Source organism: Eleutherodactylus coqui, chromosome 8 (genome assembly GCF_035609145.1).
Source record: "Eleutherodactylus coqui strain aEleCoq1 chromosome 8, aEleCoq1.hap1, whole genome shotgun sequence".
Classification (NCBI taxonomy): Eukaryota; Metazoa; Chordata; class Amphibia; order Anura; family Eleutherodactylidae; genus Eleutherodactylus; species Eleutherodactylus coqui.
The window spans coordinates 78,503,422-78,519,400 of NC_089844.1; the positions used below are offsets into that span (position 1 = coordinate 78,503,422).

Sequence of the window (15,979 nt, forward strand, 5' to 3'; positions counted from 1 at the left end):
AGAAGGAAGACTGATGGTTCCTGTTCTAATGATCATTGTGGGTCCAAATCATCAGACTGTTACAATCTAACATTTATCATCCATTCCCTGGCATTGTAGAGGTATTGTTACATCTTCCTATTTGCATATTTCCTAGAGGAGTAATGATACCCTCCTAATCCACATCTATAGGCCTCTCACTAGCCAAGCCAGAAACCTGCTGCACACTGATGAGGGGCAATCACCCTGAAACAGTCTGTCTGTACATGGTTATCTTCTTCTTCTGGAGAAGACTCTGGCTTTGGCTCATAATTCACAGTCATTGTTACAAGGCTTGTTAAGAAGTCTGACATTGACTTGACATGCAGGAATGCCGCTTTCCAGTAGGTGGTGCTACAGAGGCATTGTTCTATCTTTCCATTTGCATATTTCCCAGAGGAGCATGGGTGGCCTTATAAGTCTCCTCACACATCTTCTAGGTACTCTCCCTAAGGAAAAACAATACCCTTTGGGATATTGCAACTTTTAAGCGATTGCTATGCGTTTTGGATTTAACAGTGCATTGCATTACTGTACATGGGAATTTCACGCACATTTTTTAAAAGCATGTAAAAAAATTACATGTTGATCCAATAGCTAAAATGGAAAAAATGTATCGCACTCGCATGCAAATCGCATTTACATGTGAGTTTAATGTTTTTCTTTTTGGTTCCCAAAGGTAATAATAGTAATATGTTTTTATATTTTCCCTTCTGTGACATATTTATAGTAGTATAGGGACCCACTACATGCAAGGAACCTTGACGTGGTTAGTGGGCTCATGTATCTTGGCCAAAATCCAACCAATGCCTTGCATTTATTATCTATCATTCACATGCAGTGTGGCTTAAAAACACCAGGGGGAGCCCAGGGTGGCAGTACCAATGTGGTTCACTTTTTGAAGTGCAGGGCAACCCGATGAACTATTTTGGCGTCATTAATAGGTTGCTGGTCTGCATGGTGCACTACATGTATCAGAATGGTCTGGCACCCTGTATCCACTCTGTGTGGGAGGATACACCAAGCAGCCACCCCCCTCTATATTAAGAGGCAGTGTGAATGGCTGTCTCATCGGTGTCCTTCACAGGTGCAATTAGCTCCCTCATTTGGTATTCTGCTACCTGCATGTTGAGAGGATACATCTATCTGGCCTCCTTAGTCAGTAAGTATATGGCCAATATTATGTGTTATAATCATTAATAACTCTAGAGTAGTCGGTGATCCGGGGATTATTCCAATTGCCAGATTGGAGTCAGGAAGGATTTTTTCCCCTTTAGGGCGCCTACCCACTGGCGTTGCCGATTTTCGTGTGTAAAAAAGCAGCGTTTTTCGCGGCTTTTTCGTTAATTTCCATTGACAATCATGGGTGCATTAAGAGAAAAATAAGGAGACATATGCAACTGACAGTTCCTATGTTAAAAATTGCAACGGACCGGAAAAAAAAACCCAATGGACAAGAACACATTCTATACTAATTGCTCTTCAGAAAAAACGCAAAACGCAATTTAGCATCGTTAGGGAAAAAAACGCCAGTGGGTAGGCGCCCTTAAATGGGGAACATTGGCTTCTACCTCATTTGGTTTTTTTTTGCCTTCCTCTTGATCAACATTGGGGGGGAATAGGCTGAACTGGATGCACATATGTCTTTTTTCGGCCTTACATACTATGTTACTATGGAAATTAAACCATTGCAAAAAATGGGTTCTATTTACCTACGAGTTAAGTGCATCTCACAATGCACAGAACTCGCTCGTGAAAAGTCGCCCATGTAAATACATCTAATGTATGATAAATGATCAATTTGCTTTTCAATACAGTGATATCAACAAAATCAACGATGCCATCGCAGACCAAGTGGGGATCTTCATCCAGAGATTTACAACATTTGTAGCTGGTTTCCTTCTGGGATTTGTTAATGGATGGAAGTTGACATTGGTGATCATAGCTGTGAGCCCACTCATTGGTATCGGAGCTGCCCTTATGGCCTTGGTACGATCTATTCTGCTACATGACCCTGGTCAACTATTCAGTTAACCCTTTGTTTTCTAGCCAATTAGTTTTTGTAAACTAATCTTATCCTTTGTGTTCTAGGCAGTTGCAAGGCTAACAGGCAGAGAATTATTGGCCTATGCTAAAGCTGGTGCAGTTGCTGATGAAGTTCTTTCTGGAATCAGAACAATAGCAGCATTTGGTGGAGAACTGAAAGAAGTTGAGAGGTTTGTGCTATTTAATTCATTATGACCTAATTTACTGTTTACCTTTGCAGGGGAATTAATAAAGTAGGTGCACTGGAAGACAGTAGCATCATTCTAAATTATCAGAGTAGAGGAATTCATGTATTCTCTGTGTAGCTACACAGACAGCGTGAGGCCATACTCCATGTGGACATGTATATGTAGAGCTATTTACTCCTCAAAGTAATGCTTCCACGGAATGACACTCTGTGCATGCAACATACTGTATGTAAGGAAAAAACGGTCATAATCCTTAGTATGAAATCAGAGACTTCTGGAGATATATCAAGGGACTACACAACTGAAAGACTGTACAGAGCAGTGATACAACCATGTGCATTAGCCCTTTGTCCAAGGTACAGCTTGAAGCCTCTAAATCCAATTCACATGCCATATATGTAGCAAAGACATTGCTGCGGTACTCCAGCCACAATCAGGAAGTGGCGCCAGCCTATGTGACCGCACTTTTGGTGCCTATGGCTTGTCATTCAGCAATGGACACCTGTGAGTGCCTTCTTCCTGTCACTGCAGAAGGCCCTTGAGGTGCCATATGTCAAAAATCCCTCAGTGGGCTTAAAGGGGTTGTCTCGCGAAATCAAGTGGGGTTAAGCACTTCTGTATGGCTATATTAATGCACTTTGTAATATACATCGTGCATTAAATATGAGCCATACAGAAGTTATTCACTTACCCACTCCGTTGCTGGGGTCCCCGTCTCCATGGCTCCGTCTAATTTCAGCGTCTGATCGCCCGATTAGACGCGCTTGCGCAGAAGGGTCTTCTCCCATGGTGCACTGTGGGCTCTGTGCGGTCCATTGCCGATTCCAGCCTCCTGATTGGCTGGAATCGGCACACGTGATAGGGCGGAGCTACGCGATGACACGTAGAAGGGGGCGGGGCCAGAACGCCTCTCATGCCCGGACCGACCAGAAGGGAGAAGACCCTTCTGCGCAAGCGCGTCTAATCGGGTGATTAGACGCTGAAATTAGACGGAGCCATGGGGACGGGGACGCCAGCAACGGAGCAGGTAAGTGAATAACTTCTGTTTGGCTCATATTTAATGCACGATGTATATTACAAGGTGCATTAATATGGCCATACAGAAGTGCTTAACCCCACTTGATTTCGCGAGACAACCCCTTTAATGTATAATGTGTCCTTTTTGACAATCCTGCTACAACATCCCCTGTGGTGTACGGACTGACTGGCCAATAGGAAGGTGTTTTAATCAGATCGCCAATCAGCCGTAATGACTCGTATCAGATAGGAAAAATTCCCCCGCGCTCGTGGGTTCCAGCAGAGATAAAGGACACACTGTCCGTAGATAACTTTAACTAATTTATTAGTTCCTTTGCTACGCGTTTCTGCGGGCTTACCCGCTCTCATCAGGCATCAGCCATAATGGAAATGTATTGGTTGCGGGCCCGCCTCTACATGGGCGCCGGTTACTGTCCTGCCTTAGGCAAATGGTGAGGCAGCGGACTCCTGTCAGCTAAGTACTTATGGTCATTTACTCTGTGAGGGCTTATTCACTTCTACCAAATACTGTGTTATACATTATTCTTTCCATCTGCTTTTTAGATCTTCTCTATCTCCCATCTAGAGACAGACTAGGCCCCCTAGGTTCCTAAGATGGGGCCGCCCCTATTAGGGCAATTACCCAGCTTCTAGGTACCGTCTGCCATGTCAAAGTTGGTTAGGGATAGCATTCCAATCCCTGTATTTCCGTTACTGATGTTTGCGCTATTTTGTGTTCTCTGCATTTTGTTGATATGTCTATATTGGTCCATTGTGTACATTGATTACGTCTTGGTCTGACATATTGGTGACACCCGAGAGGGGCGCTGTACTTTCACCCTGCGCAAACATAACAGATTTCTTTGGGCTCCTTCAAGTGTGAAAGAATCACCTCTACATCCCCTATAGTGAATCCTTAGGAGAAAGTATAGATGAGACCTAATATTTTCCATCTTTGAAACCTACATAATATATAGACTGCTAGCAGATTAATGGGTGTAACTTCCGGAATAGAAGGTAAGATGATGGAAGGTGAGAGAGTGGACATGAGTGCAAATTACTGAGAGACCAAAAAAAAAGGAAAAGATGCAGAAGACGGAATGAAAACCCAAATCATTAGAATCATTAGGTGTGTCTTAATAGTCATTGACTCCTTCAACATCGAGACTACTAAGTAGAAGAATTAATCAGTGATGTTGAATCTTCCAAGACTAGGGCTTTGAGTTGCAGAGTAGCCTGTAAAATGACAAAAAAGGTTTCTGTAGAAGAACTATTTTCATATGTTCCCCAATCCATTGTCTGAAACCACTCTGCCTCCCTACTGGTTCCTTTTCAAGGGAATGTATCATCAGAAAATCGCCTCTTGTTTCAATCACGTTTTTATGTTAAATATATATTGTTATTGTTGGTGATTTTTTTTTTTAATTTCCATGTCACTATGTACATTTTAAAATATTTTTGAAAATCTTGGAGTTTTCACTTGGCTACTGAGCCTCATAATAGTCTGACATGTCCCAGTCTGTAGAGAAAACTTTTCAGCAGTCATCCCATTATTATTACAGGAAATTCTACAATAAAAGATGAGACCTATATATAGAGATAACACAGGATCCACCATTCACAATAGGTGGTAGTCACAGCTCACCTCCCCCCCTCCCTGCACAGGTCATAGAACATGTTCACAACACTTTTTCTACAGAAGTCTTTGAGCATCTCTAGATTACAGGTTTCTATAGTCCGTGTGACTGCTGAAAGAAATAATAGGTTCTAAGTTCTAAAGCAAGCGCGTAGAGTTGGAATAAGTCTTATGTTACTTAGAAGGTAAAATCTGTGAACATCTTTTTGTTATATGATGTTGAGAATACTTCTGTATATTTTCTATCTTCTCAGATATGACAAAAATCTTGTGTACGCTCAACGCTGGGGAATAAGGAAAGGCATTATCATGGGATTTTTCACAGGATACTTGTGGTTTATCATTTTCCTCTGTTACGCACTGGCATTTTGGTATGGTTCTAAGCTGGTTCTTGAGGAAGAAGAATATTCACCTGGAAACCTGTTACAGGTAAAATGTTACTGGCGGGCCTTTATAAAACTGTTTTGCCCATTGCAACCTATCACAGCATAGCTTTCATTTTACATTCTGCTCTGGTAAAATGAAAGCTCAGCTCTGATTGGTTGCGATGGGCAACTTGGACAGTTTTTATTTTAGACAGCTTCATAAATCTGTCCATGTTTGTTTCCGGGATGGGGCACAAATAAGAAAAAATATTTATTCTGTCTACGACTTCTATACAGATATATGGCTTCTACTATGAATATAGTATAAGGTGTACACATAACTCAGGTGTAGCAATGCAAATGATTAAGGGGGTTTTCAGGGAAAAACTATTGATGACCTATCCTCAGGATCACTGATCGTCTGGCCAACTGTACAGCAGATTGGATATCATCATCGAGGTCGGGAGAGGAAGTGCTATAGCTGGGCTTCAATTCCATTGAAATCAATAGGGGCTGAAGCTAGCTATTACATGTCCGCCACTTGTGCCTCCGACGCCAGGGACATAGCCGCTTAGCTCCAATTGATTTCAGTGGTAGTGAAGCTCAGCTATGAGACATCCAATCCTGACCCCGATGACAACGTCCAGCTTGCTGCCCTGATAGCTGATCAACAATGGATTCTAAGTGGTGGGACCCCAGCATTTAACTATAGATAACCTATTCTGAGGATAGATCATCGATAGTTTTTGCCTGGAAACCCCCTTTAAGAGTCCACACTTCAGTTCTGAAAAAAAATGTAAGAAACTGCTTTATCCGAGCGTGCTCGCTCATCTCTAGTTATTCCTGTCCAGTTTTGATTTCACTAGTGTGCTTGTTGCGCGATATTACTACGCTAGGTCACGCCCCGACTTTTAGCTTTTTTTTCTCGTACGCAATAACGCTAAATTTGAACAGTTACAGAAAAAAGTATTTTTGCTGGTTCATGCTCAAATATGCTCCATTGCGGTGAGCATATTTGCACATGTGCTGATGTGTGTAAGTCCTCAGATGTATCCACGTATGCATGTCCGCATGTAAAAAGACGCTGCATATTTAGCGCAACAACTACGCATACGCTCGTGTGAGTGAGCCCTTACTGCTATCACCTCTGTGACCGGTTATTGGCTGCAGTGGGCACGTACCATGACCACACGTCACCAACGCTAGCAAGTCAGTGCCCGAGCATCGGGATTGGAGTGGGGCGGATTTAACCTATGATTAATGTATCCACACTTCCTGCTGCTGTTCCGCAACACGTAGACTCGTCATATTCTACATCTGTTTAATTATTCATTCTGGAAATGCTTTCTGCAAATAATTAATTCATATTAAGCAGCTTATTTATTAAGTAATTGGAGTTCGGAACTTTAAAACCTTGGCTAAGGTTGAATGGTAAGTAGTTGGTAATTAATATCGTACACACAAGGGCATGTTTGTAGCAATAGCAGCTCATGCGTGACTGATTTATTAAAGCGCAAATCATTTCCAACAGCTACAGAGGCTAAAATAAATGCGTTCATTCAGAAGGGTCCCTCTGAAGATGAAGACTAGTACATCCATCCGTGTCACATGAAGTGCCTTTACTTTAGTCCCCAAGTTCTTCTGCCATTATGCTTAATGATACAAAGAACTGACAGTCTTCAACTCCATTGTACAATTTACATAAGAGGCAAGTGCCAAATGAATGTTTGTAATTAAAGCGCGACCGTTCTAATAAGTGGCCATTCCAAATGTATCTGCTTGGGGCTCGCTACATCTGTGTATGTAAGGATAATCTACATAAAATGTTGAATCCCTTAATGAACTTAGTGCGCTCGCACAAATTGCATATTCAATCCTCAAGGTCCCATAATGGCCCGGGAAAACAGAACCCACAACTGCTAATGATCATTTGTCCTCATACTAGGCGTGCCCGTTTCTACCACTAGACAGAGGGTGCAACCGCTTGGGTGCAAAGAAATGGGGGTCGCAGACAAGAAGAACTGGAAATGCTGTAAAAAAATCATATACTCACCCCTCTCACTGCTCCTGAGTCCTGGTTTTCTCTGTTCCCTGCCATGTAGAGCGATCCGTGACCACTGCGGTCAGTCTGAGTGTTGCTGAGGCCAGCACCCAGTAATAGCGATCATATGACAGCTTAATCCAGAATTCAGTGTGGGACAGTACAGTGCAAATTACAGAGGCCAGGAGGAGAGAGGAGAGTATATGAGGTTTTTTTATTTTCATGTTCACATAAAGGGGCCATGGCAGCATTATTACTATAAAGGGGCATCAGTATTACTATTTATGGGACCATTAGTACTATAAAGGGGAATTATTATTACTTTTTATGGAGGCATTATCACTACAAAGGAGCATTGGGGACATTGGTATTACTATAAAGGGGCTATAAAAGGCATTAATTAATACTGTAAATTAGCATTATTACTACAAAGGGCCATGGGGGCATTATTATTACTAGTTATTACTAGAAAGGAGCCTAGGTGGGCCATTAATATTATTATTAGGGCTCTTTTAGACAAACATATTTTTCGCACTGCTGCCAGCACAAAAAGATCGCATGAACTGGCAATGTTTGATGTGCAGAAGACCCGAGATTCATGCGCATGAAAATCACCTATTCACTGGAGCAGCTGCGCTTTAAAAAGCATAGCTGCTCCAGAAGGAGAGAGAGAAGAAGACCCTCAGGGCTTTGGGATTTCCCCATAGCAGGGAGAGACGCTTTTACACCGGCCAGAAAAGATAGTTCTGGAACTATCTTTGGCCGGAAAACGGCGGTTGCTGCCATTAAAATGAATGGGAACTTCGCTGTAATACCAATCCTGGCCACTGCAGTGAGAACGAAGCTGTCTGCTTCCTGCAGAAATGAGCTCAGTTTACAAGCACATTGATCTGGAGAACAGCTGACAACTTTTGTTAGCTTATCCTGTAGAAAGGCCATCAAAAGTTTACAACTGGACAACCCTCTGAGGAAACTATAACCTTTCTTTTACTTAACTGAATATATTAAACTGCAAACAATATTACTAGAATAGCTTTATAATTATAAAAGTTAATAGCAATTTGCAAATCATCTTTTTTTAGAGTATTAATTTTCCTAATAGTTTGGTGGATAATGTCTTCTTGCAGATAGTAATGTGCGTCTAATTAAAATGCTAATGAGTGTATTAATGTGTCACTTTATGACAATTGTAAGCACAACAGTGTCCAATATCTCCCATTACATAAACCATCACAATGACTCCCGAGGCAGCAGTAGCTGTATATGTCATGGGTGGTGGTATCACACATTCAGGATACCATGCAGCGGAATGTACTTAATACCAAAGCTAAAAAAACACTATCACCAATGCTGTAAACAGATGAGTCCCAGTGAGCAGAAATACAAATCATGTAACTTAATACAGTTTGTATATAAAGAATTAACCCTTTGCAATCCAATTTTGGATTCAGGGTTTCCTAGGGGGCTTTCTCTTTCTGCCACTATACAATGGTGCCATCTGCAGTACTGTGGTATGGGACATGCTGGAGAGGCCCCCGACAACAGAGCGGCCAGTAATATACAGTAAGAGTACCCTGCCGGACGTCTTCCAACATCGGAGCTGTACAGCCTTCAATCAGAATGTCTGAAGACGTCACGGATTGGAAAGGGTTAACACTTCACTTTTGGTGATCAATACCCCACTCAGTCTATTAACGTGGGAGTCCAGTTGTAAAACACCATTTATCCCTAGTTTTTTAAGACTGATTGGGGCTGTGCCCACTGTCTGATGGCCTATCCACAGGATAGATCAGAAGGGGTCTACTGCTTGGCACCCCGCTGATCAGCTGTTCATTGGGTTGGTGTGCTTATGCATTGAGCTGATTTCTGCAGGAAGCAGACAGCTCCACTCTCACTGCAGTGGCCAGCTTTGGTATTGCAGCCAAAGTTACCACTGAAGTAAATGGAAATTATGCCTGTAAATACCAAGCTCCCTCCTGCTGTCACTCTCCATGGCGCTGCTCAACGCTGTCTCTTTCACTTCCAGGGGTCCAGGCTCTTGCTGCCCTTTCCAGTCTCTCTTCAGCAGCAGCTTCTTTGCAGATGGTTGCACCCCTCCTGTTAGCTCAATGTCACAGTCCCTGCTGCTCTCCTCATTTGTGGCACAGCAGAAATTCCGTTTATAGGGCACACGCTCATTCAGGGGGCTTAACTCTTCAGCCCTGACAAGTCCTGTAACTTTGCAGTGCTTCCTGTGCCTGAATTCACTGCCGTGCACCTAAATCTGGTGCATGCCTGCCTGCCTTTTCCACTTTCCCCTGCCCTGTCTGATGGGGGAGGTGGACAACCTAGCAATGCCAAAGCGCGTGGCCCATCAGAATGGCTGGGAGTTGCTACAGTAAGAGAGCGGGAAGTGGAGCATCACTTCCCCACTTACATATATTAACATAGTATGCAAGGCCGAAAAAAAATATGTCCATCTAATTCAGCCTATTACTTCCCAATGTTGATCATTAGATCAAAGAATAGCAATACATTTTGCAACTTTGTCTGTGCCATACCTTTGCATAATGCAGAGTTATTACACTTTGAATGTTTTCTGATGGCCCTTTTACACGTTTAGGATTTCACCAGGATTTAATGTAGATTCTGCATCTATATCCTCATCAAGTCCACTAACATCTCACATCCAATGCAAACGAAAGGGGCATTTTGCACCTCATTCGCAAGCATTGGAAAATCGGGGCAGATGCACTACAGAAACAAATCATCCATGAGGAGAAGGCGCATGTTCATTCTTCCCGTGGATTTGTGTATGGTACATTTTGGTATCCTCCAATGGGTATAGATTAGCTCCACTAAATAACAGGCTATTCCTGGGGTGGACCCGCTGCACATCTAGGGCAGAAATACAAAAGCTGCAGATTGTTGTTGCAAATCATCTTGCAAATACTTGTTTGATTTGCTACAGGCAAACTTTGGAGCATACCCAAATTGTGACGGCTATCCTGATGTGAAGTTTGCACTTTCTTTGTAGAAGTTTCAAGCCATAAATTCAATACGGCTGTGGAAAGTGCTTTGAGGGTTTTTTTCTACTTTAGCTCTCTCTGTGCTAAGAAACTCGCTAATTGGTCAGGGAGTAGCTTCTGAAACACATGGCATACCACCCAACACTTTGGATGGCTGAAAAGAAATATACTCTAAGAAAAATCAAGCCCCTAAAAGAAGTTGTCGCTTTGCTGCAAAACTCGGTATGCAGCTACATCTGTAAATGATGAGAGTTGTGGTGTGATTAGATGAACGGTCTTGCCACCTGAGGCCCTAAAAGTGGTTCCACCCTTGGCCTATAAGAAGGCTCTCGGAGGCTCCTTGTGTGTAGTGACCTCTTTTTTCGCTTGTGTGGAGCTCGTTGACCACTAGACGCCTCTACGACGCAGAGAAGAGATGTCACCCCGTTACCAGGTTCTTGGCTGAAGGACATTTCGTCTCATGGTGCTCATTACATGTACTGGCTTTGACACCCATCCACCGCCGTCTCCATTTGCAATAGTGCTGGGAATGACAAAACTGGACTGCTAGGGAGAGTAACCTGGTTTTCTTCAGTGATATATCAAAGATTTAGTTTGGATGCTGAAGGCTGTGTTCGTGTCTGGAGATCTAGGGGTGAACACCTCAATCCTGCCTTTGCTGTAGAGCGGCACAATGCCCCCTACCCGTGTGATGGTCTGGGGGGGCCATCGGATATGACAGTCAGTCACCCTAGTAGTGGTACAAGGGACAATGACAGCTCAGCGATATGTTTAGGACATCCTGCAGCCACGTGTGTTCCTCTCATGGCGACTTCCAAGAGGCATTTTCCAGCAGGATAATGCTCAGCCGCACACAGTAAGGGGGTCACAGGAATGTGCCCACAACATTACCACACTTTCGCCAGATTTATCACCAATAGAAGATGTATGGGACCATCCGGGATGCCAACTTCAACAGCCTACAAGTTTCCATGATCTAGAGGCTCACTTAAAGCAAATGTGGACCGATATGCTGCAGCATACCATACAGAACGTGTATGCCTCCATGTCTGTATCACATCTTGAATGCAAGCTAGAAGTGGTACAACAGGGTACTAAAGCCTCCATGCCCACCCGTATCACATCTTGTATCCAAGCTAGAAGTGGTACAACAGGGTACTAAAGCCTCCATGCCCACCCGTATCATATCTTGCACCAAACTAGAGGCGGTCCAACAAGCTACTAGAGCCTCCATGCCCCCCGTATCACATCTTACATCCAAGCTAGAGATGGTACAACAGGGTACTAGAGCCTCCATGTCCACCAATATCACATATTATATTCAATCTATAGGTGGTACAGCATGGTACTAGAGCCTCCGTGCCCACTTATATCACATCTTACATCCAAGCTACAGGCGGTACAACAGGGTACTAGATCCTCCATGCCTGCCTGTATCACATCTTGTATCCAAGCTAGAGGCAGTACAACAGGGTACTAGATCCTCCATGCCTGCCTTTCCACAATCAATGATCCTTTTGCTCTTATATTGTAATCACTTACTAATATAAATGTTACAATCACACAGAGAAAGTTTCATTCAATCTGACAATTCCTTCTAGGTGCTGATTTTTGTGACAGTGAGTGTATATGTATGTATATCTATTTGGATTTTTATTTTTTCATTTGGGCACTATTACAGTCATCTGAATATACAAATATTAGTACTCAAATTGCATCAGGTCAAGATATAATACACAATTTTGCATTTCATATGTAATTAGAAACCAGAAAAAAAATTTCTGAACTAAGATAGGGATAATGTTTCTCCTTGTGGAGACTACAAAGTTGGCCAGGCAATTCTACTTGGAAAATAGGGTATGCAAATTAGCTCCTATCCTGGAAGAAGAAAGTTGACTCTTTGGTGCGTCCTACAGGATTGCAATCCTACTAGTCAGTGTCTGACATTTTAACAAGCCTTGCAACGTGATTAGGTATGTAAGCCAAGCTGGAGTCTTCTCCATAAGGTAAAGACACCGATCTGCAAACAGCAATATAGAAAATTAATTAATGCTGTTATTTTCAGGATAAGAAAGAGACATTTAAAGTTCAGAGAGGGATTTGGGTGAAAAGTAGGAACTGCCAATAGGTGACAACATTTTAACATTATTTCTTTTGTCCTAGGTGTTTTTTGGTGTGTTGGTTGGTGCTCTGAGTCTCGGACAGGCATCTCCTTGCTTGCAGGCCTTTGCATCAGGACGCGGTGCAGCCACAACTATATTTGAGACTATTGATAAAGTAAGTTTAATCCTGTCTTTAAATGAGAAATGCAGAATTCTAACTCAAATGCTCAGTTTAAAGGATGTACAGCAATACCTTAACATAGGGTATCACATACATATACAACAGCCAATATTAATGGGTTCCCCTTCCAACCCATATAACTCAAGTCCCTTAGGTTGGGACTACAGAACTGAATGCAAGTTTATACTGAATATTACAAAGATAGTTGACTATGCTTCTCTACACAACAGCATTTTTGCAATGTAAGTCAGTGGCAGACATATGCAATTGTATATCTGTACCCTTGCATACTAAACTCATTGCACTGTGAATAGAGCCTTATTTGTTCTTCTACCACAAAGTGATATTGTTATAATATTAACAGGACTGTCCCCCCAAAGATCTTACTCTCTATTCACAGAATTAGTGGGGGTCCAACTGCTGGAATTTCCTCTGATCAGGGAAACATGGATCTCAAGAGGTCCTGGAATGAATGGAGCAGTGGTCACATCTGTGGACTTGATAGCTACTATATATACAAGTACTCAGCCATCTCCTGCAGTCCTGCAGAGATCAATAGAGCAGCAGTGCACATGTATGATCTGGGTATAACGGAGTCGTCTCCGCTGCAGCCTCCCATTTAAACCCCATCTTACCTAAATAACCACAGACACCTTTCTTCTTTGGATTAAACTTGGCCACAGCAGCCATATTTATTACAAACATAACATTAAACATGTCAAATATTTCAACCCAATAGGAAAACTAGGGAGCAATCCTTAGAGCCCCAAACATTCTGTCACCTCACCAAACCGGGAAATAGTTGTAACTGCCACTCGTCACATACTAACCGACTCGGGCAACACTATTTCCCAAACCACGCCTCCTGCTGCAAGCCAACTGACTCAGGAGGCCCACCACTCACCAACCAACCTCTAGTCGCCGACTTTCTGAGGCTGAGGCCGGCTAGCCACTACCACCATCTTTGCAGGGCACAGCTCTGTCAAAGCCAAGAGGCAACAGGCCCACGTACTAATCAATCAAAAGGAGGAAGGTAGCTATCCAGCCCTTGCCTTCTCCCTACCATACTTTTATGCTGACTCCAAGGACCCCTCCCCCTCAACGCTGCCATGACAAGTTTTCCAACACAACCCCCCCCCCCCCCAACCCTTCCCCTCTGGCGGGAGGGTGGGACTCTTCACTGCTCTGATGCACTTCTTCCTGCTTCTTCTTCCTCATGGCTCCGACTGATCCCTCCTCTCTTCTTTCGTGCTGTTTAGCTTAGAGTTAACCAAAATCCCCAAATCCTTTTCCATGTCAGTATTTCCCAGTGGTTTCCTATTTTGTGTGTAATGATGACCTGTATTTCCTCTGCCCATGGGCATAACTTTACATTTATCAGTCTTAAAGGAGATGTCCCGAGGCAGCAAGTGGGTCTATACACTTCTGTATGGCCATATTAATGCACTTTGTAATGTACATTGTGCATTAATTATGAGCCATACAGAAGTTATAAAAAGTTTTTTACTTACCTGCTCCGTTGCTAGCGTCCTCGTCTCCATGGTGCCGACTAATTTTTGGCCTCCGATGGCCAAATTAGCCGCGCTTGCGCAGTCCGGGTCTTCAGCAGTCTTCTATGGAGCCGCTCGTGCCAGAGAGCGGCTCCGTGTAGCTCCGCCCCGTCACGTGCCGATTCCAGCCAATCAGGAGGCTGGAATCGGCAGTGGACCGCACAGAAGAGCTGCGGTCCACGAAGACGGAGGATCCCGGCGGCCATCTTCAGCAGGTGAGTATGAAGACGCCGGACCGCCGGGATTCAGGTAAGCGCTGTGCGGGTGGTTTTTTTAACCCCTGCATCGGGGTTGTCTCGCGCCGAACGGGGGGGGGGGTTAAAAAAAAAAAAACCCGTTTCGGCGCGGGACATCTCCTTTAAACTTCATTTGCCACTTTTCTGCCCCCAACACGAGGAAATGATATGAAATCATTAGATGACTTACTGTATTTGTCTGGTGTTGTAATCATTTAATTATACTAGTCCAGATTTGGTATCTGAAATTAAAAATTAGTATTAAAAACTAATGTTCAGTTCATTTCCTTCTACTACAGAAGCCAAAAATTGACTGCATGTCAGAAGAAGGCTACAAATTGGACAAGGTCAAGGGAGAAATAGAATTTCATAACATTACTTTCTATTACCCATCCAGACCGGAGGTGAAGGTATGACGTATTCACTTCTTACACTTTACATACATTGTCTTCAAAAAATATATTACTAAGTGTACTTATCATTCCAAGCAAACTTTCTTATGTTTGTATACTTGAGTATAGCACTATTTTTGACTGCAGTTTTACGCGTTTCATGTATTTTTAGTGGGTTTTGCCCACTGCAGGCTCCATATCTCATCGTAAGTATTTCTGTAGCTCAGTTCCAGAAGGAGCGGATGCTACCTCCTACAATGTTCTCCCATATTCCTACATTGACCCCTTCTTCTCCAGACAACAATTCTAGAATCATAGATAGAATCCTAGAATGGTAGAGTTGGAAGGGACCTCTAGGGTAATCGGGTCCAACTCCCTGCTCAATTCAGGATTCACTAAATCATCCCAGACAGATATTTGTCCAGCCTTTGTTTGAAGACTTCCATTGAAGAAAAACTCACCACCTCCCGTGGTAACCTGTTCCACTCTTTGATCACCCTCACTGTCTAATATCTAATCTGTGTCTCCTCCCTTTCAGTTTCATCCCATTGCTTCTAGTCTTTCCTTGTGCAGATGAGAATAGGGCTGATCCCTCTGCACTGTGACAGCCCTTAAGATATTTGTAGACAGCTATTAAGTCTCCTCTAAGCCATCTTTTTCTGCATCTACGAATGAACTAGCAGATGACGAGCTCCCAACTTGCTCAACCTAAAATACTCTATACTGTCATAACAGACATGAGAGCAGTTTGCAGATCTTGCATGCATAGCAGTGACATCAGTGTTGGCAGCATACAAAGAAGGCAGTCCATGGAGGAAGAGGACACAATTTAGACAGTTCCATCCCCCTTCTTCATGGGTAGTGTGAATTTGTATAATGATTCCTTTGTACAAAGTTGTTCAAATGATCAAATAAGGGAAGAACATGGCAGTCCGAGGGCCACAAGTCCATTTTGTTTTGCAAGAGCAGAGTTGGATGGTCAAAAATCACTTTTTTGCATCAAGAAGTTACATGCCACTTCTTAATTCAGAAACTTACAGTAACATAATTTTATTTGTTAGAATTCCGCACATTCCATGTGCGGATCCGTGGAAGAAAGCCATAGATTTTTATGCATTTTTTGAGGCAGAAATCAGCATGGAAAATTCCGCAGCTATGCCATAGTGTGAACATACCCTTGGAAGGAATATTTGTTCTTC

At 43.0% G+C, this 15,979-nt stretch overlaps 1 protein-coding gene across 1 annotated transcript in view; it reads left to right on the forward strand.

Moving 5' to 3' along the window:
- Positions 1 to 15,979, forward strand: part of LOC136577507 (bile salt export pump-like) — a 63,116-nt gene that overhangs the window by 12,135 nt on the left and 35,002 nt on the right. Inside the window, exons 8-12 of the mRNA XM_066577408.1 lie at positions 1,836 to 2,007; positions 2,110 to 2,234; positions 5,160 to 5,334; positions 12,483 to 12,596; positions 14,688 to 14,798. Of these exons, the coding sequence (XP_066433505.1) occupies positions 1,836 to 2,007; positions 2,110 to 2,234; positions 5,160 to 5,334; positions 12,483 to 12,596; positions 14,688 to 14,798 (697 nt within the window). The remainder of the gene's footprint in view (positions 1 to 1,835; positions 2,008 to 2,109; positions 2,235 to 5,159; positions 5,335 to 12,482; positions 12,597 to 14,687; positions 14,799 to 15,979) is intronic.